At 43.8% G+C, this 26,225-nt stretch overlaps 2 protein-coding genes and 1 pseudogene across 8 annotated transcripts in view; 2 read left to right on the plus strand and 1 right to left on the minus strand.

The window, feature by feature from the left end:
- The window catches only part of ZNF3 (zinc finger protein 3), a 490,877-nt gene that overhangs the window by 221,822 nt on the left and 242,830 nt on the right, over positions 1 to 26,225 (minus strand). The gene's annotated exons all lie outside the window — the stretch shown is intronic.
- LOC145531926 (cytochrome P450 3A24-like) overlaps positions 2,485 to 26,225 on the plus strand; it is a 68,529-nt gene continuing 44,788 nt past the window's right edge. For 2 of the 6 annotated variants that reach the window (XM_081555876.1, XM_081555877.1), the window contains exons 1-5: positions 2,485 to 2,747; positions 2,961 to 3,063; positions 12,602 to 12,936; positions 17,478 to 17,571; positions 20,540 to 20,592. In XM_081555876.1, coding sequence (XP_081412002.1) covers positions 12,866 to 12,936; positions 17,478 to 17,571; positions 20,540 to 20,592 — 218 coding nt within the window. In that variant the 5' untranslated portion in view covers positions 2,485 to 2,747; positions 2,961 to 3,063; positions 12,602 to 12,865. The remainder of the gene's footprint in view (positions 2,748 to 2,960; positions 3,064 to 12,601; positions 12,937 to 17,477; positions 17,572 to 20,539; positions 20,593 to 26,225) is intronic. The other 4 variants (XM_081555878.1, XM_081555880.1, XM_081555879.1 and 1 more) reach the window with 4 other exon arrangements.
- Positions 21,867 to 23,591, plus strand: LOC145531939 (interleukin-10 receptor subunit beta pseudogene; annotated as a pseudogene). The gene has a single exon (XR_014072872.1). The product of XR_014072872.1 is annotated as an interleukin-10 receptor subunit beta pseudogene (transcript).

Here is a 26,225-nt window from a genome sequence, read left to right on the forward strand (position 1 = left end):
AACAGCAGCCTGGCCTGGGTGTGGGTGTCCAGGCAAGGAGCAAAGAGTGTCTGCTCAGAAGAGTACCTGGCCAGGGCATCCAGAGCCTAAATAGGGTGTGGAGAACCACAGAGGGTGAGGAGGACATCAGGGGTGGAACGAGGTTGAGTGGCAATAGCTACACAAAGGGAGATTGATTAAGTAAGTAAACATATTACGGATAACGGAAGGCAGGTTTTTCCGTTAGGGAAGGCAGTCCCTGGTCCAGGAAAGGGGAAGATAGCAGAAACCCCGTGGAGTCAGAGATTGGAACTGCAGGTATCAGTGTACATCCTTGCTTTTCTTTGTAGACAGATGGTAGCTAGTTAGCGGGATGATACACTACAGATGCTGCTGCTACTGCTGCTAAGTCGCTTCAGTCGTGTCCCACTCTGTGCAACCCCATAGACGGCAGCCCACCAGGCTCCCCCATCCCTGGGATTCTCCAGGCAAGAACACTGGAGTGGGTTGCCATTTCCTTCTCCAATGCACAAAAGTGAAAAGTGAAAGTGAAGTTGCTCAGTCGTGTCTGACTGTTCGCGACCCCATGGACTGCAGCCTACCAGGCTCCTCCATCCATGGGATTTTCCAGGCAAGAGTACTGGAGTGGGGTGCCATTGCCTTCTCCGACACTACAGATAGATAGGTGATATAGATAGATAGTTGACAATATAGATAACGTGTGTCTGTATGGTAGGTGGGGAAGGTAGGGTTGGAGGTCCTGCTCAAGGCACTGAGCTCGTACAGCTGGACAGACCCCCCCTAGCCCCAATTAGAATCCAGGAAATAATGTCCTGAACATTTATGACTCAGTGGCTCCTCACACAGCAGGTGGAAAAGGAGGCATTTAAACGTAATTAGAAGGAAAAGGTAAAGATTCAGAGTCAGCAAACTCCCAGCCTTTCATTTATTTTTCAACTACAGCTTGAACTCATGTCTCCTTTTGCTAACAAACAACACAGTTCCTAACTTGTGCTTACCCTTTTTGGGTACTACTTAAACTCATATGGGCTCTTGTAAGTGAACATTTCTAAAGGGTTTGCTAAGGATCCGGTATGTGATGGGCAAAGTCACATGTTCTCTTCCCCCAGTGACACCAGGACTCTGACCTGCAGGTTCAGGCCCCAAGACCCTCAGGTCACGGATCACGATCTGGTCTGACTGGGCTCCTATAGGAAAGGAAAGACATAATTATTAACCCTCATTCTACAGGTCAGGCAACCGAGGCTGAGCAGGTTTAAATAATCCACCTAGGGCCTGCACATCAGTCACATTCTGTGGATGCCTTCTGGGCAGCTGTGTACACAGTAGAGAGAATAGGTGTCCCGGGAGCCCAGAGAAGCCTCAGGGACCTGGTGGACCAGGTTCCCAACCAGACCCTTCGCTTGCCCTCTCTGCCTCTAGCAAATTCTCACAGATTATTAACTAACATTGGTAGCACAAAGTCAAAATCCCAGAAATTTTTACTGCGTCATGACCACTGGGATGGTTATTTTTTAAAAAGGGAAAACAAAAGTGTTGGGGAAGATGTAGAGGAAATGTGGAAACCTCATCTGTTGCTGGTGAGGGTGTAACGAAGCGGCCACTGTGTGGTACAGTTTGACAGCTCCTCAGGTCGTTGAGCATAGAATTACCAGCAGTTACACTCCTGGGTAGATGCCTAAGAGAACTGAACACAATTTCTCAAACAAAGACATACACCTGCATATTCATAACACCACTCTTCACGACAGTTCAAGGGGTAGAAACAAGGCAAGCCAGTGGATGAATGAATAAACAGATGGTGATGTAGCCATAGAATAGTTGCTTCTTCAGTTATCAAAGATGTGAAATACTAACACATGGTACAGGAGAGATTAACTTTAAAAACATGTAAATGAAAGAATTCAGACACAAGAGACCACACATTACATGATTCCATTTATATGAAACATTTGCAAGAGCAAATCCATGAAGACAGAACGTACAGGAGTGGTGGCCAGAGGCTGGGAGAGGAGGGAGTGGGGAGGAGCTGCTTATTGGGTCAGGAGTGCGCTCTGGTGGAAGGGGAGTGTGCTGGAACTAGGGGAGGTGGTGGCCCGACACTGTGAATGTGCTGAAACGGCCCTGAATGGTTGATGTTATGCCAGGTCAGTGTCACCTCAGTAAATGTTTTTAATCTCAGGACTGTACCCTAACGAATTCAAGACAGGTCACTGTAATACCACAGAGCCTGTGGCTTTTCCCAGATGCCCTGCACATCCTTCAGCTCCCTGCTGAGCTGTCCAGAGTGGAACGTTGTTCCTAGAATTACAGGATCCCTAACTGGGCCTGTGATCTGATCACTTCCTTATTGGCAGTAATAAAATTTGGTTGATTTAGACGCTGTGCCTGCAACCAAGAAATAACAAACATACACAGGAATGATAATGATGATAAGAAGAACCATTCTCACAGCCTGAATGCCCTCTCTTCTTCTCTCCTTAGGCAAATTCTGCTCTTTGCTGGTACTTCATTGGTGTCACCTCCTCTAGGAAGCCCAGCCATCCCTACAGAGTCTCTGGATCCCACTCATCTCTGCCTTTCCCAGCCTCCCGATGCCTTTGGAGGTGTCTGTGTGCATGGAGCACCCCACCTAGGGAAGCGCCCTTTGTGACAGTCTTGTTCACACTCTGTCCCCATGTTGTGTCGTAGTACCAGGCACAGCGAAGACCAGCTCAGACTGATACACAGGGCATATGACCATGGAGGTAACTGTGTGACCAATCAGAATAGGGCATCTTGTCTTGAATTCAAGGTGTGGGCTGAAATTGGCTGGGCAGGGCCCCTGGAAAAAATCACTGGGCTTGGCAGGCATGTGCTGACATGTCTATTTTGAAAACTCTTGGAACTGCATGCACTAATGAGGAGCATTTGTTTATTTTCTGGGGAGGTGGTTTATTTTTTCTCTCTGATTATCATAGGAGCCTATGTTCTAACTAAAGGTGAAGAACTCAGCTTTTGAACCCAGTTGATCTCGGTTGAATGAACCCACGGAATGAACCCATGTTGGTCAGTTCTCAAAGGGTAAAAAAATATTTAATTTATTCAGTGATTTTTTGAATTGTTCACCTGGGATCTACAAACTGGGTTTCTGACAAAAACAAGTAATGACAGTCTTTTTGTTTCCAGCATAAAATTAATTGATGGGATTTTATGTACTTAAAGAGTGGTACAAATTTTGAAAAGGCTGTATGTGCATGTGGTAAAACTGCATAAGCAGATAATGCTTTTATACTATGAAGAATGCTGTTTGATTAGGTGGTTTTGGTAGATACTTTTATCACATTAAGGAAATTCCTTGCTATTAGTAGTGCATTCTTCTATCATAAATGATATATTGAATATTAATAAATGTGTTTTCCAAAGCTATTGGGATGATAAGACCTTTCTCTTCTAATCAATTAACCTGATAATTAATGCTAATATTTATTCTTTGTTAATCACGCCAGAGTTCCAGGGTAAAATCCAACTCAGTTCAGTTGCTCAGTCATGTCCAACTCTTTGCGACCCCATGGACTGCAGCATGCCAGGTTTCCCTGTCCATCACCAACTCCCGGACCCTACTCAAACTCATATCCATTGCGTCAGTGATGCCATCCAACCATCTCTTCCTCTGTTGTCCCCTTCTCCTCCAGCCTTCAATCTTTCCCAGCATCAGGGTCTTTTTTCCAATGAGTTGGTTCTTCACATCAGGTGGTCAAAGCATTGGAGTTTCAGCTTCAGCATCCGTCCTTCCAATGAATATTCAGGATTGATGTCCTTCAGGATGGACTGGTTGAATCTCCTTGCAGTCCAAGGGACTCTCAAGAGTCTTCTCCAACACCACAGTTCAAAACCATCAATTCTTCGGCGCTCAGCTTTCTTTATAGTCCAACTCTCACATCCATACGTGACTACTGGAAAAACCATAGCTTTGACTAGACGGACCTTTGTTGGTAAAGTAATGTCTCTGCTTTTTAATATGCTGTCTAGGTTGGTCATAGCTTTTCTTCCAAGGAGCAAGCATCTTTTAATTTCATGGCTGCAGTCACCATCTGCAGTGATTCTAGAGATAAAGAAAATAAAGTCTCTCATTGTTTCCATTGTTTCCCTATCTATTTGCCATGAAGCGATGGGACCAGATGTCCTGATTTTAGTTTTCTGAATGTTGAGTTTTAAGCCAGCTTTTTCACTCTCCTCTTTCACTTTCATCAGGAGGCTCTTTAGTTCTTCACTTTCTGCCATAAGGGTGGTGTCATCTGCGTATCTGAGGTTATTGATATTTCTCCCGGCAATCTTGATGCCTGTCTGTGCTTCATCCAGCCCAGCATTTTACATGATGTACTCTGCAATATGTTAAATAAACAGGGTGAAAATATACAGCCTTGACATACTCCTTTCCCGATTTGGAACCAATCTGTAGTTCCATGTCCAGTTCTAACTGTTGCTTCTTGACCTGCACACAAATTTCTCAGGAGGCAGGTCAGGTGGTCTGGTATTCCCATCCCTTGAAAATCCGACTTGGTCATGGTGTATCATTGTTGCTGGATTTGACTGGTTTTATTTTGCTCAGAAATTTTGTGTTGAAGCCTGTGAGTGAGACTGAAATGTAATCTTTCTTTCTTGTCCCTTTTTTGTCCTATTTGGATCAAGTTCATACTGTCCTCATAGAGTGAGCTGGGCATGATTGGATTGATTTTATGTGACAACTCAGAATCTTAGCTTCACCTCTGTGATGGCATCCTCTCAGTTGGCCGCCAATGGCTCTGCCTCCTAACACTTATGCCCCATTTAACCCCCTCCCACTGGTGAGGCTGGGATAAGTGACTTGATTCTAATGAGTAGAATATTAAATGGGTGCCCCCTCTCACTCCCTCACTCTGGGGGAGCGACTGCCGTGTTGTGAGCTGCTCTGTGGAGAACCCCGGTGGCAGAGATCTGAGGGGCTTCTGGGCCATAGCCAGTGAGGAACTGAATCCTCGAGCTTGTGAGCATCTGAACCCTGCCAGACCACCTGGAGGACCTGAAAGTGAGTCCTTCCCTGGTGAGACTTTGGATGAGAGTCAGCCCAGCCTGACAGGACTGTCACCTCAAGAGAAAGCTTGAGCCAGAAGCTCCCAGGTAAGCCACACCTGGACTCTCAGCCCCAGGAGCTGTGACACAGTCAGTGCTTGTTGTTTCAAGGGGTTATACTTGGGGATAATCTGCTAGACAGCATAGAGAACTAGTATACATGCCATGGTCTCTGTTCCTGCCACAACTACAGGGACCATCATTGCCCGGATTCCAACTGAATTTGTACAGTGAAGCCTGACTGTGCCTCTCAACCTAGTAATTCTTCTGTAATACAGAAGTTTTAGAGACTTTCTGTGGGAGGAACATTTTCCCAAAGGGAAAGGGAAACCAGTAGATAGCCTCTTCCCTCTTCAATCCCTTGGATGGGCTCCATTTTCTGAGTGGTCATATGGCCTCTCAGAAGATGGTCAGTTGATCAAAGAGTTGGTTGCTTTTGATACCAAATGTTGGCCAGGTTGGTAATGAATCTGGTATAGATGCTTCTTCCATGCTATATTCCTATTTTCCTTCACTCTTTCTCCCCTGGATCAAATTCCCCAGAAGAGAGTAGCAAGAAAGACTGTATTTCAAGCTCTCCTTTCTTGGGAAAGCAGGCTAAGACATATGTGTTTCTTGAAGAGTACCGTAAAACTCTCTGAATGTGATGTTTCCTTGCAAGAAGATTTGACTTCCAATTACTTTTTAAAGGAATTTTGAGACTGTTTAGCTTTCTATTTCTTCTTTGGCTAGTTTTGCTCAGTTATGTTCCCTAGGATCTAGGCTATTGCTTTTAATATTTCAACTAATGTTTTTCACAATTCTTAGCAACAATTAAAGTAATAGATGCAATTTTCTTATATTTGACTTCACCCCATGAATTTCAATATTCAGGTGTACCCAGGCTTGTGTAGTTTCTAACATTCCCCCTGCACATGAATTGCAATGGATATCATGGTCTGAGAGTTAGTATGTTTCCACGTGAGAACTGTGATCATGCAGAAGTGGGACTCGCCCCACCAGCTACGCGTCCAGGACAAGGGCCACTGGGGAAGACGGCGCCCTGGCTCCCGGAGGAGGTCTAGGGGTTCGCAATGGAGAATGGATTGGACCTATCTCAGATGGGAGAACGATTGTATAGACACAAGAAGACCAGTTGTCTGGGGGGCTTGGGAACAGCACATCGTACCATTTTCTTAAAACATCATGTTTGCACTGGAAGTGGACTGAGACAAGCCTGAAGAAGTCATCTGTGGCCAGATGCCCACAGGTCTTTTTTTCACCATTTATTATTAATTTATTTTTAAATTATTTTAAGAAATTGAGTTCTTATTAACATGCAATGTTACATTAGTTTCAGGCTTGCAATATAATGATTCTACATTTTAATACACGGCAATCTGATCACCTTAGTAAGACCAGCAAGCGTCTGTCACCGTATAAATTTGTGACGATATTATTGACTATATTCCCTGTGTGAACATTATATCCCAGTGACTTACGTATTTTCTATCTGGAAGTTTGTATCTCTTAATTCCCTTCACCCATTTTGTTTGTCCCTCAACCTGCCTCCCCTGTGGAAACCACCTGTTTGTTCTTCGTATCTGTGAGTCTTTTTCTGTATTTTTTTGTATTTTTGTAATACAGTCTTTTCCTGATTCTATTTTGTTTTTTAGATTCCATATATAAGTGAAATCATACAGTATTTGTTTCTTCTTTTTCCTTCTGACTTATTTCACGTAGTGTAATACCCCAGGTCAATATTAAAAAACCAAACAGCTTGTTTAAAAAGTGGGCAGAAAACCTGAATAGACATTTTAAAGACGACAAGCGGATGACAACAGGCACATGAAAATGTGCTCAGCACCACTCATCATCAGGAAATGCAAGTCAAACCCATAATGAGATACCACCTCACACCCATCCAAATGACAAATTATTAAGGAGACAAGAAACAACAAATATGGGCGATGATGTGGAGAAGAGGGAACTTTCCTGCACTGTTGCTGGGAATGTAACTTGGTGCAGCCACAGTAGAAGACAGCATGGAGATTCCTCAAAAAGCTGAAAAGAGAGCTACCATAAAATCCAGAGGTTCTACCGCTGGCCATTTATCTCAAGAGAGGGCTACTTTGAAGCCCTTTGCTCATTGCAGCACTGTTTGCAATAACCAAGATATGAAAGTGACCTAAACATCCAACATGGGTCTTGAATAGCTGCCCCATGGCATTTGAGTTTAATTCTGTGGATGATGGAAGTGGTTGAAGAGATTTGAGTAATAAAGGAATGGTGCATGACTCATGTTTTACCAGGCTCTGTCTGGTGGCAGAGTAGGGAATTTCCTGGGTGAGGCCGGTCTAGGGTCAGATAAAACTCCTTAGAAGGTTACTGTACTGATTAGGAGAGACTGCCAACACTTTGCTCCTCTTTTGCAGCTAACCTGTGATGCTGATCTTTTCTTTCATTTTACACCTCCTGTGTCATTAATTCCCTTCCTCGTGGTCTTCTGAAACTTGCCCGCCTCCTCTGATTGCTCTTTCACTCCTTGGTTGAATTCATCTTTTACTTCCTGCTTTCTTGGAAACCCAGATGATTCTCACTGTGACATGTCAGGACTATTTGAAACATCCCTTATCTGCTGACACCATGAGTTCATGAATACATAAAATTTAGTCATGTGTTCTCTCTTTTGTGGCCACTTCTAACATTAATAACAACAGTAGAAGCATGATGGAGGTATTTATCCCATAAGAGGTTGACACAACCTGCCAAGTTATTTCAAGAGGCCTCTTGGAATCCAGGCAAGCATGTCACTGGCACAATTTAGAATTATGAGATCTAGCTCCACACCTTACATTTATTGTTTAATGTTTGGGCAAGATTCTTCCCCACTCTGAGCTTCTGTTTTTACATCTGTAAAGTGGAAATCAAATAACCCCAGCACTGCTTATCTCACAAAGTTTTCAGGGTAATCAGTTGAGAGATGTGAAAGAACTTTCTAAGGTGTACAGTGGGGTAGAGATATTAGTGATTAATTCATTTATCAAGAAAGAGAAACTCAGGAAAGGAGTAGAAAGTGAGCAGCCATGATGAGGTCTTTCTCTTCTCTTTACTCTGAAGTCCGTGGAAGTGCTTCTGCTTAAGGGCACGTGTGTGTGTTTCTTCATGGTGGGATGTGTGTGGGTCAGAAAGAACATCCCCCTACCTCACCCCAGCCCCTACTGACTGGCTTGCTAGTGGCCCTCATCTTGTCTCTGTGTTGGGGCAGAGCTCTGGTTACAGCCCCGTAATCTGTGAAATTGGAATCTAACACATACATCAATCCAGGGCAACACGGCCTTCCGTTCTCTGAGCAATTCTCTCAGCCAGTGGGAGTTAAGACAGACTTCCCAGAAGAGGAGTCACCTCTAGAAGAACAGGAATAGCAGACTGACGGGGCCTCTTGCATCACTGAGTCCCTGACACCCTGCTCACCTCTCCTGATATCTGAGCCTAATGCCCAATTCCATGAGTGTTCTTTGATTTCCATCTCTGACTGATTGCTAAGGTCTGAAAAGATAAGCCATGAATCGTTGATGAGGACGCTGTGTTTCTAAAACATGTATAATTAGTTTACCTTGGCAGTACTATAATTGTCTATTTCTATCTTCCACCTGAGTAATACCTGGATCTTAGTCATATCTGCACATGAAACACTTGGAACAGAGCTTTGACCATGCCGAGGCCATCGGTACACAAATGACCAGATGAGAGACGTGAGGTGTGGGGTGCTCTTCAGGCACACACGTCTTCCTTCACGGTCTTCATATGTGAGACTTTTCAAGTCAGGTGTGTCTGGCTGTGGAACGAAGGGCACAAACTTCATGCCTTCTTTTATTTCCCCTTGCAGAACAAGGCCATTTGCCTTTGCTAGGACGTGGCTCTGGCTACACATTTTTCTCAGGACTTGACCAGACTATTGACACTAGACAGATTCCAACCAGCTGGACCAGGCCCTGAGGTGAATTTGGAAGGTGATGGCATATAATAAGGCTTAGTGAGGAAACCATCATATTGCATATGCGTTTTGGAGGAAGGTAAAAGTATATAGTTTCCATAAGGAATTTGTTTCCAAGAAGAATAAGAAAGGCTGTGGGTTTAGCTGAGTAAATCAAGTTGTCAGTAGTTATCAGGTGACACTGTAATCTCTTCCTGGGGGATGTATTTTGTGTTCCTCTTAGTAGGGAGTAGTACAGAGAGGTGACAAACACCTGTCATGACAAGCATCTGTCCTTGTTTCTCCTGAAGTGAGATGAAGTCCTTGGTTCTGGAGACCCATGGGGGGAGCCCCTGGGCAGGGTTAGACATGGAGATAGGAGCCGAACTTTTAACCAAATTGCTGCTTCAGCCTTGGGTCTCGCTATTTCACAGTGACCCTCATCATGAAACTGCAAACTTTGAATATTGGCATTTCAGAGCAAAAGACTTGCCATCTTTCTTCATATTATTTATAACATGTTTTGATCAATAGCTGTTGGGAAGCCATTTGCAGTCACTGAGTTTCACTTTCTATATCTGTACATGAGGGATTTTAGCGTGACCCTCCTTAAAAGTACCCAGTGTGTGTATGTGCTTAGTTGCTCACTCTTTGCAACACCATGGGCAGGAGTCCATCAGGCTCCTCTGTCCATGGGATTCTCCAGGCAGGAACACTGGAGTGGGTAGCCATTCCCTTCTCTAGGGGATCTTTCTGACCCAGGGATTGAACCTGGGTCTCCTGCATTGTGGGCAGATTGTTTACAATTGAGCCACCAGGGAAGCCCCAAAGGTACCCAGAGAAGGCACCAAAAGGGGGCAGAAATGTATCAAATCCCTCGGACTTTCTATCTGACTTGCTTCCCTGATAGCTCAGTTGGTAAAGAATCTGCCTGCAATGCAGCGGTTCCTTGTTCGATCCCTGGGTTGGGAAGATCCCCTGGAGAAAGGATAAGCTACCCACTCCAGTATTCTGGCCTCAAGAATTTCATGGACTGTGTATAGTCCATGGGGTGGCAAAGAGACATGACTGAGCGACTTTCACTTTCACCTCACTTTCCGTGGGGATCATCTTCCAGCTTCCCAGGTCTGTCCTTTGTTGATACTCAAGCTTGCATCCACTTCTCTCCTTTGCTGCCTCCCTCTAGGGCTCCATCTCCCCAAAGACTCCAAAGGATGCCTCATACTGAGCTTGGCTGTGTGTCTCACCTCCTCCACTGAAAGGCTGCCCCCAAGGGACAGGACTGTATAGCATCTAGCCCACAGCACAGTACTGGCACCTGACAGTCACCCACTTGAAGCAATGGACAGATAAATAGATGTGTTCAAACATTATAATTCTCAGTGGAAGCTGTGGATTTTAACAGGGGCCTCCTGGAGGAAGCCTGAAACCAAGGATGAAAAACTATAATGATAGAAATTTCATGCTCCATGACAAGCTCCCAAGGAAGTAAAATAGGGCAGGAGGCATAGTTGGGACTTACTGCACTTTACTAATGAGACTTCCACCCACTCGGGCCAGTATAGGACAGCCCTGGGGACTCTCAGGCCAGAGTGAGGGAAAAAGTTAGCAAGAGATGAGTATCACTTTCTGCAGAAGGAGTGAAAGTGAGACAGGATAAAGGGAGAAGGAAGTCACAAACACAGCTTACATACCTTGTGTTTCTATTATGTTTTAAGAACCTTTGAGGTTTTGTTTTTCACATAATCCATGGTTACCTAGGCCAAGCAGACGCAGGACTTGGTTCAGAGTGCTGATAATGAGCCATTGTAATTTCTCAACGCTCAGCCCTCATACTGCTCCCATCAGGAATTCAGCAGGTGTACATGGATGCCTGGGCTTCCCAGGAGGCCCTACCGGTAAAGAACCAGCTTGCCAATGCAGGAGACATAAGAGACACTGGTTTGATCCCTGGGTTGGAAAGATCCCCTGGAGAAGGGCATGGCAACCCACTCCAGTATCCTTGCCTGGAGAATCCCATGGACAGAGGAGCCTGGCAGGCTACAGCCCATGGGTCACAGAGTCAGATATGATTGAAGCGACTTAAGTGTAGCAGGGGGAGGCCTCCAGCAGGTGATACCAACTGCTACCCTAGGCCTCCTCTGTATCAGCTCCTTGTTACCCAATAAAATTTCCCTGTGTTCTGCATGCTAAGTTTCTTCAATAGTGTCCAATTCTTTGTAACCCTGTGGACTGTAGCCCTCCAGGCTCCAATGCCATGGGATTCTCCAGGAAAGAATACTGGAGTTGGTTGCCATTTCCTCCTCCAGGGAATCTTCCCATCCCAGGGATCGAATCTGTGTCTCTTAGGTCTCCTGTATTGGAAACTGGGTTCTTTACCACTAGCAACACTTGGGAAGCCCCAAACTGCCCTATCTGTCCACAAGTGGAGACCCATGTGCTCTGACCCTCCAACCCCCACATTCCCCAGAGATAACATGCCCTCACGTGATCTTTTTGGAATCCTGTTTCTGTACGTGCCACATCATTGGTGGCTAATGATGTTGGGGTCCTCTTGGCCATTGGACTGCTTTTTCCTCTCACTCTCTTTACACCCTTTGATCTTGGATTGTGGCCTTTCCAGAGAGAGGGGACCATTCTTTGATCTAGAATCTAACTTGCAGGAGCTTGTGAGGTGGGTCTAGAATCAGCTGAATTGATACCATTGGTACAGCCATCACCCTCTCCTCCATGTCCTGCCTCTCCTTCTGGGGCCCTCTTGTCAACAGGATCCTGATGGATCCTCCTAAAAATACAAGGACAGTGACCAAGACACAGCCAGGCCCTCTTGTTGTGTTAACAATTCAGGAAGATGGCATGGTCACCAAAGAGCCACAGGGAGAGGGCACACAGATACCTAGTGCCCTTACCTCTACCAACTCAATTCCGTCTACATTTCTGAATGCCCAGTCTGCAGAAAGCACTCGCTAGGTACCTGGGATGTGACCCTGGCTAGTACCCAGTATGTGCCCAAGTCTCCATCCACTGAAGGGACTAGGTATGGAAACCGAACATGGTGCAGGAGATAGAATTGTTTTCAGGAGACAGAAATCCCTAGAGGAGGAAATGGTTGCATCTGCTCAAGGAGGTTGATTAGGGAAGAGTTTAACACAGATGTTCTGTCTGAGCTTCATTTTGAAGGATAATTAAGAGCCTAAAAGGGACACAGGGCATTTCCAGGCAGGAAAAAAGTCGTTTGAGTAACAATCAGCACAGCTATCTTGTTTGACCCCGTGGTGGAGGAGATGGCACCTGACTCCAGTATTCTTGCCTGGGAATTCCCATGGACAGAGGAGCCTGGTGGGCTGCAGTCCACGGGGTCCCAAAAGAGTTGGACACAACTTAGCAACTCAACCACCACCATCTTGTTTGAAGGATTTCAAATATTTTGGACCACAGGCAACCATAGAGACAGGGAGGTTTAGAGGAGAGTTAAATCCAGTGGCTTTGTCTGAGTTTCTGTAACCCTTGGGCTTACTGATAACACTGATTGAGTTGTTTATTGATTTCCTACAGAATATGAACTCAAGGGAGGTCAAACTGAAGTGCATGTGATGCTCGGCCAACTACCAAGGCAGAGAGGGCTCCTGCAGGTGGAGCCCAGGTGGCCCTTCTATTGGTTGCAGCTCCAGCTCCACCTCCTTTCTCAGCACATAAATCTCCCGACCGCACTGACTCTCTGCCTAATGTGAACAGACGCTCCACACTCAGAGGCAGGCAGAGGGCAGCACAGACAGCTGAAAGGAAACTCAGAGGAAGGATTCGCCAAGAAAAGTGGCCATGGAGCTAATCCCAAGCTTTTCCGTGGAAACCTGGGTTCTCCTGGCTACCGGCCTGGTGCTCCTCTATCTGTGAGTAACCATCAGGCTCATCTCCTCTGTAACCTGGGTCTTGGGGTGCTAAGCAGAAAAGGGGGTTCCCTTAGTTTTTTAAAGTTCAAAGTAAATGGAGGGGAAGTTGCTCAAGAATCAGGTGCTATGGGCACCAAATGGGTTATTATTGATCTTACCCACATCTGTTGAAGGAGTTACCTTTACTCCCAAGTTGCTGTTAGCATAGTCAGGAGGGTTTGTGACATTCTTTGCTCTTGTGAATGACCCTCTGATTGACTACCAGTTTGCATGGACCTAGACTAGTCAACCTGGAGTAGGCAATGGCACCCCACTCCAGTACTCTTGCCTGGAAAATCCCATGGACAGAGGAGCCTGGTAGGCTGCAGTCCATGGGGTCACCAAGAGTCCGACACGACTGAACGACTTCACTTTCACTTTTCACTTTCATGCATTGGAGAAGGAAATGGCAACCCCCTCCAGTGTTCTTGCCTAGAGAATCCCAGGGACGGGGGAGCCTGGTGGGCTGCCGTCTATGGGGTCGCACAGAGTCGGACACGATTGAAGCGACTTAGCAGAAACAGCAGCAGACTAGTCAACCAGAGTCCATCAAAGGCAAATTAAAAACAACTGACCCATGTGCAGTGTAGTCCTCACTGCTTCCCACTGGGGAATTCCAGGCTTCCCACTGGGGAGTTCCAGGCTGGGAATCTTGGAGGCAAGAAGTAACCTGGGTTTTTGTTTCATTATCTCTGACTTCTGGGTTCTGTATTTGCTGCAAGAGACATCAGAAGGATTGCCCCCTTTGTCACTCAGGAGTTCCTGCTCTGGACCCTACTTCCCTGGTGTTATTTACACAAGGCACTGGGTGCACCCAGACTTTGTTGGGGACCTGAAGACCAATCACCCTTCTTGTCATGCTCAGCCCTTCCCCCTTTCTGTGCCCCTCCTCAGGGCATCCCTTCCTAAGACTCAATTCCCCCACCCTGTACTCTGCAGAACTGTGGAGCCCCAGTGAGAAATCTTAAGATCTAGGGAGACTTGGCAGAAATCTTGAGATTATATTCATTTCTTTCACCTTTTCTTTTAATCTCTGGAAGGGTTAGTATCAGTATACAAATTTATTTTCCCTGTGATAAAAATCTGCTAAGCCTACACTGTCACAAGCCCCAGAGTCCAATTTGGATTTTAAACACTTTTTCCTCTTTAAGTATGGCACAGGAGGATGAATTAAAACCATCTAGCAGAAGAATTCCTTGAAGTAGTGGGCTACCTGGTATCATGGATTAGGTTGGGAGAGGAGTTATTTTCAACAAGTGGTTAGAGATACTCCTCCAAATCACATATGGGCCCTATGTCAATTTCACTTTCCTTTAGTATAAGAAATCATGATGACATGCACATGAATAATATTAACCTCATTTTAATTCTTTGAAAGAAAAACTAGGAATTCAAAGTATTGCAGCAACATATTTTCTGTCTGATATTATAAAATTAATTGGTAGAGTTTAATTTCATTCTATATAGTTGAATCTAATACTAAATAGAATGAAATTAAAGTCTGCCAAAGTTGGGGCTTCCCTGATAGCTCAGTTGGTAAAGAATTCGCCTGCAATGCAGGAGACCCAGGTTTGATTCCTGGGTTGTGACGATCTGCATTAGAAGGGATAGGCTGCCCACTCCAGTATTCTTGGGCTGCCCTTGTGGCTCAGCTGTTAAAGAAGCCACCTGCAATGAGGGAGACCAAGGTTTGATTCCTGGGTTGTGACAATCCCCTGGAGAAGGGAACAGCTATACAGTCCAGTACTTGGGCCTGGAGAATTCCATGGACTGTCTAGTTGGGGATCCCAAAGAGTTGGACGCAACTGAGCAACTTTCACTTCACTTAAAAAATTGATATGAGTATTTCCAGCATGTGTTTTTTCCCCTGAAGGATAAAAGAGGACTGTTGTCCAGTACCTAGAAAGGTACGTAAATAAATTCACCCTCTAGAATAATGCCTGGAATATGAATCTAGTGTAGTAAAATATTCCTGTGATATATCTTTTTAAATACACATGTCCAGCAAGCTATTTTAGTCTTCAGGGCAGATGAGTGTACATGCCTGGGAGCCGGTGACGATGTGAGAGGCATCAGAAGGACACTGGGATGGAGGGGAGAATACACCTCATTCCTCAGAGCAGAACTCTCAGAGATACTCCTCGGACCTCGTCCACACAAGGTCCGTAAGGTTGGCATCTCATCTGCTGGAAGCCTGGGGACAGGACACAATCTCAGTCACACTGTGTGTGGTCCATCTGACAGTGGGGCTGGTACTAGCCAGTGTCCCACCAGGCAAACATCCCTGTAGCCTGAGAAGGTACCGGTGCAGCCAGGAATCAGCCGCTGCAGGCAATGCTCTCGTTATGCTGACACGATGTAGACTGTAAAAATGATTGGCTTTATCTTTAGCCCCTTCCTTTTCACCCAAAATGATTTATTGCACCAACTAAAAAGTGAAGAGCTAGAAAGAAGCCAAATAATTCACTCAGTCCACCTGCTGCCTTGGTGGAACCATGTGATTTTAGACACTAGACAAGAGTACTGGAGTGGGTTGCCATTTTCTCCTCCAGGGACCTTCCTATCCCAGGGATCAAACCAGTATCTCCCAGGTCTCCTGCATTGGAAGGCAGATTCTTTGTGACTGAGCCACCTGAGAAACCCAGATATACTCATAGATATCATATAATTGACTCAGGTAGGTAGGCAAAATATAGTTCCATTTTTAGCTCCAGGTGTTAAGCATTTACACAACCACTGATGTAATTCAAGTCATTGTGTCACTATAGTAACCATTAAGTTTGCATTTCCCATGTTTGGGGCAGTTATGCTAACTGGCTCATTTTAATTGTTTAGATAATTAATTTGTAAAGACATATTGCCACCCTTATGACACCACCTTTATGGCAGAAAACGAAAAAGAACTAAAGAGCCTCTTGATGAAAGTGAAAGAGGAGAGTGAAAAAACTGGCTTAAAACTCAACATTCAGAAAACTAAGATCAGGGCATCTGGTCCCATCAGTTCATGGCAGATAGATGGGGAAACAATGGAAACAGTGAGAGATTTTATTTCTTTGGGCTCCAAAATCACTGCAGATGGTGACTGCAGCCATGAAATGAAAAGACGCTTGCTCCTTGGAAGAAAAGCTATGGTCAACCTAGACAGCATATTAAAAAGCAGAGACATTACTTTACCAACAAAGATCCGTCTAGTCAAAGCTATGGTTTTTCCAGTAGTCATGTATGGATGTGAGAGTTGGACTATAAAGAAAGCTGAGCGCTAAAGAATTGATGGTTTTGAACTGTGGTGTTGGAGAAGACTCTTGAGAGTCCCTTGGACTGCAAGGAGATCCAACCAGTCCATCCTAAAAGAGATCAGTCCTAAATATTCATTGGATGGACTGATGTTGAAACTGAAGCTCCAATACTTTGGCCACCTGTTGCAAAGAATCGACTCATTGGAAAAGACCCTGATGCTGGGAAAGATTGAAGGCGAGAGAAGAAGGGGACGACAGAGGATGAGATGGATGGATGGCATCACCGACTCAATGCACATGAGTTTGAGTAAACTCTGGGAGTTGGTGATGGACAGGGAGGCCTGGTGTGCTGCAGTCCATGGGGTCGCAAAGAGTCAGGCAGGACTGAGTGGCTGAACTGAACTGAATTGCATTTAAATAATAAAGCAAGTTGTGTTTAATAAACTAATATTATTTTAATTAAAATAAAAAGCTGTGCTTGTTTTAATGCCTGCTTGTGAAGACAGAGTTAAGAAGAATCAGATCTTAAAGTGAGGTCATATCATGGTGGGAGTTCCAATGCAAAGAACTGACTCCTTGGAAAAGACCCTGATGCTGGGAAAGAGTGAGGGCAGGAGGAGAAGGGGGCGACAGAGGATGAGATGGTTGGATGGCATCACTGACTCAATGGACATGAATTTGAGCAAATTCCAGGAGATGGTGAAGGACAGGGAAGCCTGGTGTGCTGCAGTCCATGGGGTCACAAAGAATCAGACATGACTGAGTAACTAAACAACAACAACAGAATAAAGGGAAGGAAAAGGATAAGTATAAGAACAATGCCATGTTATGCTCTAGTAACTCTGTCATTGTGTGGATGCAGTTATCCAAAATCGCATGTTTGAGATAGAAAAAAAATTTTCCCCTGTATACTTAGAATGAGAATCTCTAAATCATGAAAGAGTCAACTTACTAAATACATATGAATGAATTTTTTTGGAGGAATTAAAGCCTAAACCTCCCAGGAGCTCTCAAATTGTAAATATTTATCAAGCATTCACTCTAGGATTGGGACCATCAAGATTTCAGCTGCTATTTGTGGTCTCACTATGGAGGAGGGAAAGGAGATGAAGAGTGAAAGTAATTATTGCTTTTGGAATTGCTGTTATTATTTATCACCTACATATTACCTCTCTGGGCTGATGGTTCCAGGTTCGAGTTAGTGACTGGCCAGCTCCAGCACTTATTCCACAATCCCTGACCTGGATTTTCTCTCTCAATTCATAGATATGGAACTTATTCCTATGGGTTTTTTAAGAAGCTGGGTGTTCCTGGGCCAAGACCTCTGCCTTATTTTGGAAACGTTCTCTCCTACCAAAAGGTGCGTGTTGCTTGATTCCCTTTTTGGCTTCTTATGGTTGCAAATCCCAGCTGAGATCCATAGTAAAAATTCTCCTTCTCAGGAGGCAGTTGAGACTTTTCTTACTTCCCAGAAATGGCATCGTAGACCCCACCACACATGACCTCTTTACCTGAGTCCTCTATTGTCAGCTGTCAGGAGCCTCAGATTTGCCTCCTCAGACAGTCGAGCTCTCTTGGCTGAGTCAGCATAGGACTTGAAGTTCCATCTTGTAAGCTTTGTGAAAAGGATTGTCTTTCTGCCAGGTGCAGACTCCCAGCAAGGCACAGTGCTACTAATTGTCAGGAGAAAAGCATGAAGGGTTGCCTGGTCGTGGCTCATGATGCTGCATAAACTAGTGTCAGATGTGTCTTGTTGGCAGCATAAGCTCTGGATACCCTCTTGTCCCTTTCCTCCTGAATTGCTTGGACACTTTAGTTTTTAACGTATCAGATAATTTGCATATACTTAGATTCTCTCAAGAACTGCTAATACCCGCAGTTCCCCCCCCCCCTTTCTGCTCTACTTCTTGCTACACATGACATCTTTTGGGATTTGAGAGATGCAACAAAAACTTTCTGCTTTTCTTCCATGCCTTCAAAGCAGGTACTTCATCGGTGAGTTTGAGCAGGGAATGAGTGTAACTGAGACAAGTTGGTGGTTGTCTATTTGCTTCAGATATTTAAAGACCAAGCAAGTTGTGGAGTTTCTAAAAATAAGGCAGAATCGCATATGCAAATTCACTAGAAAGGATATGATTTGACAAAATTATTAAAAATTTAATTTAATGTTTAATTTAACTGGAGGGAATGTACCAGATGGCAGATGGACTGTGAATTCTGGCTGAACCTTAATATTCATCATGCTCTGATGATTCCCCCAGGGCCCAGTCCCTCAACTGAAGGTCGTGAGCTATGTCCAGATGTCCATGGGCAGAGCCCTGTGTTCCGGCTGCTCTGTGACTCAGCTCTCCTTTCTGGCAGACGTGAGGATTGTTTCTTAGATCCCAATTCTCCCAACTGAGATTGTCATTATCTCATTACTGCCTAATAACTTCATGAATATTTTTCCATCTGAAGAAGCAGTAATTTCCTATCAACTTTTCCCAGATGAACTTCTTAGTAGATGCACCTAAAAAAACCACATTTCTGAGATCTTCATTTGCTTTGTTGTTTGTTGTTCAGTCGCTCAGTTGTGTCCCCAAGGACTGCAGCACACCAGGGTTCCCTGTCCTTCACCATCTTCTGGAGCTTGCTCAAACTGATGTATTGAGTCGGTGATGCCATCCAGCCATCTCATCCTCTGTCGCCCATTTCTCCAGTATCAGGGTCTTTTCCAGCGAGTCAGCTTGTTGCATCGGGTGGCCAAAGTACTGGAGCTTCAACTTCAGCATCAGTCCTTCCAATGAATTTTCAGGGTTGATTTCCTTTAGGATTGACTGGTTTGATCTCCTTGCAGTTCAAGGGACTCTCAAGAGTCCTCTCCAACACCACAGTTCGAATATCACAATAGAAACTTAGCAAAAGGCTTTTTTTTTTAAGTTATAGAAGTAAAAACTCAGGCTAGGCATGTAAACCGTATTGTCCTTTGTGTAGTTGTGGCATCTTCCCATTTTTTCTGTGTTGAGCTGGAAAACTAGAAAGCGAGTCCAGTTTGTCATTCATTCAGTCACTCACTCACTTTCTCATTCAGCACACATTCCTTAGATTTAATCTGTGAGATTAAAAGACATCAGTTCAGTTCAGTTCAGTTGCTCAGTCATGTCCAACTCTTTGCAACCCCATGAACCGCAGCACGCCAGGCCTCCCTGTCCATCACCAACTCCCTGAGTCCACCCAAACCCATGTCCATTGAGTCGGTGATGCCATCCAGCCATCTCATCCTCTGTTGTCCCCTTCTCCTCCTGCCCCCAATCCTTCCCAGCATCAGGGTCTTTTCCAATGAGTCAACTCTTCGCATCAGGTGGCCAAAGTATTGGAGTTTCAGCTTCAACATCAGTCCTTCCAATGAACACCCAGGGCTGATCTCCTTTAGGATGGACTGGTTGGATCTCCTTGCAGTCCAAGGGACTCTCAAGAGTCTTCTCCAACACCACAGTTCAAAAGCATCAATTCTTCGGCCCTTAGCTTTCTTTATAGTCCAATTCTCACATCCATATATGACCACTGGAAAAACCATAGCCTTGACTAGATGGACCTTTGTTGACAAAGTAATGTCTCTGCTTTTTAATATGCTGTCTAGGTTGGCCATAACTTTCCTTCCAAAGAGTAAGCATCTTTTAATTTCATGGCTGCAGTCACCATCTGCAGTGATTTTGGAGCCCAGAAAAATAAAGTCAGCCACTGTTTCCCCATCTATTTGCCATGAAGTGAAAAGACATCACTGGTGCTTTAACTTCCTTATTCTGCTAGAATTCTCATGAGATAAATGAAAAGGCTGCTTAACTAGGAGATGAAAGGGTGTGTAGTAAACTCTTACTTCCCTCAGCTTCAGTTTTCTCACGTGTCCATGGGGGATTAGAGATTAAAAGATTTTAGACAACACATGCACAAGGAAAAGCCTTCAGAAAGACAAGGAGTAAGTAGTATTCATTGACAGGGTAAGTGTTTAGTATCTATAACATTCAAAGAAAATTCAAGAGTGGAGGTGGGAGGGGGGTTCAGGATGGGGAACACATGTACACCTGTGGCGGATTCATGTCAATGTATGACAAAACCAATACAACATTGTAAAGTAGTTAGCCTCCAATTAAAATAAATACATTTATATTAAAAAAAAAAGTGATTTTAAATTGTCAGTTTCAAATATCTCCTCTATTTTCTCTCCTTTCCCTTAAGACATTTGTGAATAAGAACTTCCCTCCAACTACCAGTGAAAAATCATAGTTTTGTGAATTAGAGGTAGGGTCCAATACAGTATATTAATAATGTAATTTTGTTTTTCCTTGCAGGGTATTTGTGAGTTTGATGAAGAATGTTTTAAAAAGTATGGGAAAATTTGGGGGTGAGTATTCTGGAAACTTCCGTTGGATACACTTGTTATAATTAGCCACTCTCTCTCCCCCCTTGGTATGGAGGACAGTCTCACTCCAGAGCTTCTTGGAGTGAAGTCATTTGTTGTAAAGCTTTGGAGACTTATTTGACCAGAGACCTTAGAGGCCACCAGGTATGCAGGTCCACAGTCTGAATCAGGCCTGGAGAGTCACAGGTCATCATTTTTCTCCAGACTTTGACACCCAGGGACTCCTGGCATCACTTTCTGTCAATGTCTCACTCTTTCCCCCCTTTTCCATTTTTTCTCTCCTTAGGTTGCCTTTAATTGCATAAAATGCATTATTCCAGAACATTCTAACATGTGCCTATAAATGCATTTTATGACCCTTTCCCACATGTTTCTCTCTCTTTTTAAAATATATATATTTTATTGAAGTAGAGTTGACTTACAATGTTTCAGGTGCACACAAGGTGATTTGGTTATACAAATACACATATATTATTTTTGAAATTATTTCCCATCATAGGTTATTATAAGATAATGACTATAGTTCCCTATTTTATACCATAAACCTTTGTTGCTTGTTGCATATCTATTTTTTAATTAGAAATCTAGCATTCAATTCATACTAAATCAAACAAGTAGAATTGAAATGTCATAATTTTTTTAGTTAGGCAAAAATTCATAAGTTTTCTAAAATATATATATTATACATATTTATATATAGTATACAAAAGCTTTTCTACTACACTTGATAAAGATTCAAGAAAGTGCATAAAAAAAAAAGAAGAGATGGAGAAATTGGAGAACATAAACTAAATGAAATGGGAGCACTGAATATGAAATAGAATGTATGGCAAAAACCACTACAATATTGTAAAGTAATTAGCCCCCAACTGAAATAAATAAATTTATTAAAAAATAAATTGAAAAAAAAGAAAAAGTGAAATAAACTAGATAAAAGTAAAAGATCATCATATAGTCCAGTTGTTTTTAAACATGACTGCTCATTAGAAACATATGTGGAGCTCTGGAGGAAAAAAAAAGCAATACCTGAGCATTTGTATTTTTCAAAAAGTTTCAAGATAATTCTGATATGCATCTGGATTTTAAAAAGTGATTACAGGTTTTTCTATTAGATCCTAGTTTTGGTGATATAGAGTTCTATTATTTTTCTGTTGACTAGCCATGATAAGTGAGTAATAGTATCATAATCACAATAGTAAAAGATGTTTCTCAGTTTTCACAATCAATAGACAAAAGATAAAATAGACAAAAGCAGCCTCGGAGCTGGCAGGCGGGCGCTCGTACGTGCGTACCAGCGTAGGGGGTGGGGGGGTGTGCCCCGGTGCCCGGCGGCTGTCTTCGGGGCTCCCCCCTTGAGCGCCCTCCCGGCTCCTGCCGCGACCATGGCGCGCAGCCTCCGGAGCTGGCTGGGCGGCTGCCTCCTGATGTCAGCTTTAGGAATGGTGCCCCCTCCTGAAAATGTCAGAATGGATTCAGTTAATTTCAAGAATATTCTACGGTGGGAGTCACCTGCTTTTCCCAAGGGGAATCTGACATTCACAGCTCAGTACCAAAGTTACAGGAAATGCCAAGATATCTGCACAAGTATTTTCTTGACGGAGTGTGATTTCTCAAGTCTTTCCAAGGATGGTGACCACACCTTGAGAGTCAGGGCTGAATTTGCTGATGAGAGTTCAGACTGGGTAAACATCACCTTCTGTCCTGTGGATGACACCACTATCGGACCCCCCAGGATGCAAGTAGAAGCACTTGCTAATTCTTTACATATGCGTTTCTTTGCCCCAAGAATTGAGAATGAACCTGAAACATGGACCATGAGGAACATTTATTACTCATGGACTTATCATGTGCAATATTGGAAAAATGGCTCTGATGAAAAGTTTTCAATCTCTGGTCAGTATGACTTCGAGTTCCTCCGAAATCTTGAGTCACAGACAACTTATTGTGTTCAAGTTCGAGGGTTTCTTACTGATCGGAACAAAGCTGGAGAATGGAGTGAGCCTGTCTGTGAGCAAACAACCATTGACGAAACCACCCCGTCCTGGATGGTGGCCAGCGGTGTCCTGGCAGCCTCCCTGTGCGCCGCCCTCCTACTGCTGCTTGGCTGCTTCTTCCTGCTGCGGTGCATTTACAGGAAGGCCAGGCACGCCTTCCCCCCGAGGAATTCTCTTCCACAGCACTCTCTTCCACAGCACCTGAAAGAGTTTATGAGCCACCCTCATCACAGCACTCTTCTCTTATTCTCCTTCCCACTGTCTGATGAGAATGAAGTCTTCGACAAACTGAGCATCATCACAGAAGTGTCTGAAAGCTGCAAGCCGAACCCTGGGGCCAGCAGTCTCAGGAACTGACGTGGGCAGGGGTCCTTCCAGCTGGTGTCCGAGGGGGGAGCACACTCAGCCGGTGCAGTGACCCCCTCCTTCTCACATCTGCCTCCGAGGGCAGTCAGAGCGGCCAGCCAGTGCGGCCCGAGACCACCTGAGTAAACCCCAGGTGGAGATCTCACACACAGACGCTGGGACAATGTCCACACCACCAAGGAGCTGGACTTTAAAATGCTCACGTGGCAAAATCTTGGGAACTTGCCACTTTTTAAAGGCCTTGATGATTTAAAAAAAAGTTGGCCATTGTGAATTCCCTGATGGTCCATCCCAGTGGTTAAAAGACTCCACGCTTCCAATGCAGGGGGCACAGGTTCCATCCTCGGTTGAAGAACTAAGATCCCACATATCACATGTGTGGCCAGGCAAAAAAAAAGGTTGAGGTTGGCCACCAAAGGTATGATTCTCAGTCTTATGTATTCACTAATATAAAAAGATTTTAGGGAATTGCCCAGCAGGTCCAGTGGTTAGGACTCCACGCTTTCACAGCCAAGGGCTGAGGTTCAGTCCCTGGTCAGGGAATGCGGGTCTCACAAGCCATGTGGCAAAACAACAGAACGATCAAAAAAAAAAAAAGTTTTAAATGGTTAGAAACAAAAATACAGAAAATGAGGAAGAAAGACCGAGGCATTGTGAAATCTAAGAGTGCCAACAGACTGACAGGAAAAATGACGTCGACTCAGAAGTCGCTGTCACCAAGCACTGTACAGAGTGCAGACTCTGGATTCTCAGGGACACTAGGACTGGATTTATTTTTCTATGCAGACACGTTTTGTATATTGCTGCTGCTCAATTAAAGCCTTACTGTCTATTTAAAAAAAAAAAAAAAGATAATTACAATTGCAAGCCATAATGGGAACATGATTAACTTAACAATAATAAAACAATTACATACAATTGGGGGGGTCAAGCAGAGTGATGTGGTAAGTGGAAGTGCATACATGCATATGTTTTCATCCACCCAGCCAGTCTATGTCTTTTGGTTGGTGCGTTTAATCCATTTACATTTAAGGTAATCCATTACATTTAAGGCAATGATTGATATAAATGATTCTATTACTGTTTTCTTAATTGTTTTGGGTTTTTTTTCTGTAGGTCTTTTCCTTCTCTTGTGTTTCCTGCCTGAGAACTTCCTTTAGCGTTTGTTTTAAAGCTGGTTTGGTGGTGCTGAATTCTCTTAACTTTTGCTTGACTGGAAAGCTTTTGATTTCCCCATCAAGTCTGAAGGAGTCTTTCTAGGTAGAGTATTCTTGGTTGTAGTTTCTTCCCTTTCATCACTTTCAATGTATCATGCCATTCCCTTCAGCTTGTAGAGTTTCTGTTGAGAAATCTGCTGATAGCCTGATGAGAGTTCGCTTGTGTGTTAGTTGTCATTTTCCCGTTGTTCTTTTAATGTTTTATCTCTGTCTTTAATTTTTGTCAGTTTGCTTACTATGTGTCTTGGTGTGTTCCTCCTTGGGTTTATCCTGACTGGGACTCTCTGTGCTTCCTGGACTTGGTTGACTATTTCCTTTCCCACGTTAGGGAAGTATTCAGCTGTTTTCTCTTCAAATATTTTCTCAGGCCCTTTATTTCTCTCTTCTCTTTCTGGGACCCCTATAATATGAATGTTGGTGTGTTTAATGTTGTCCCAGAGGTCTCTTAGGCTGTCTTCATTTCTTTTCATTCTTTTTCCTATGTTCTGTTCTGCAGCAGAGATTTCCACCATGCTGTCCTCCAGGTCATTTATCCATTCTTCTGCCTCAGTCATTCTGCTATTAATTCCTTCTAGTGTGTTATTCATCTCTGTTTGTTTGTTTGTTCTTCAGTCCTTCCAGGTCTTTAGTAAGCATTTCTTGCATCTTCTCAATCTTTGCCTCCATTCTTTTCCCAAGATCCTGGGTCATTTTCACTATCATTGTTCTAAATTCTTTTTCTGGAAGATTGCCTATCTCCACTTCATTTAGTTGTTTTTCTGGGGTTTTATCTAGTCCCTTCATCTGGGACATAACTTTCTGCTTTTTCATCATGATTAACTTTCTTTCTTTCTTTCTTTTTTTTTGAAGAAAGGGAGAATCACTTTTTATTTGCTCCTGGTAGAGTCTCAGGGAACAATAATTGAGATAGACAAGCACAGACAATTGGCTATCTGTTGGTGCAGCACTAGTACAAGAAATCATGGCATCAGTCACTCCAACAGCTTCAACAGCTCAACACAGATGCAGACAGTCACTGTGCACACAGCAGCTGTGAGCATGCTCTCAGTCTCCATGACAAGATGTTAGAGGCTCTGGCTCTGTCCTGAGTAGCAATATGGATGGACGTCTGCAGTTCTAGAGGTTATTTAGCATTTTGGCTTCCCTTGAAGCATCCTTGGTGGTGGTTCCTTAGTCAAGTTCAGTAGCATAGCTGTCCTGAACTCCCAGTTAAATTAATTTTTTTAATCGATTATTTTTTGATTGAAGGATAATTGCTTTACAGAATTTTGTTGTTTTCTGTCAAACCTCAACATGAATCAGCCATAATTATACATATATCCCCTCCCTCCTGAACCCCCCTCCTATTACCCTCCCCATCTCACCCCTTTAGATTGATACAGAACCCCTATTTGAGTTCCCTGAGCCATATGGAAAATTCCTGTTGGCCATCTGTTTTGCACATGGTAATGTAAGTTTCCATGTTACTCTTCCCATACATCTGACCCCCTCTTCCCCTCTCCCCATGTCCATAAGTCTATTTTCCATGTCTGTTTCTGCATTGCTGCCCTGTGAATAAATTCTTCAGTACCATTTTTCTAGATTCCATGTATATGCATTACTGTATGATATTTATCTTTCTCTTTCTGACTTACTTTACTCTGTATGATAGATTCTAGTTCATCCACCTTGTTAGAACTGACTCAAAGGCATTCCTTTTTATGGCTGAGTAATATTCCATTGTGTATATGTACCACAACTTCTTTATCCATTCATCTGTCGATGGACATCTAGGTTGCTTCCATGTTCTGCTATTGTTAATAGTACTGCAGTGAACAATGGGATACATGTGTCTTTTTCAATTTTGGTTTCCTCAGGATATATGCCTAGGAGTGGGATTGCTGGGTCATGTTTTATTCCTAGTTTTTAAAGGAATCTTCATACCATCTTTCATAGTGGCTGTATCAATTTACATTCCCACCAACAGTGCAAGAGCATTCCCTTTTCTCCACACTCTCTCCAACATTTATTGTTTGAAGACTTTTTAATGAGGACCATT

The sequence above is a fragment of the Giraffa tippelskirchi genome, chromosome 13, assembly GCF_054371585.1.
Source record: "Giraffa tippelskirchi isolate mGirTip1 chromosome 13, T2T-mGirTip1v1.2.pri, whole genome shotgun sequence".
Taxonomy (NCBI): domain Eukaryota; kingdom Metazoa; phylum Chordata; class Mammalia; order Artiodactyla; family Giraffidae; genus Giraffa; species Giraffa tippelskirchi.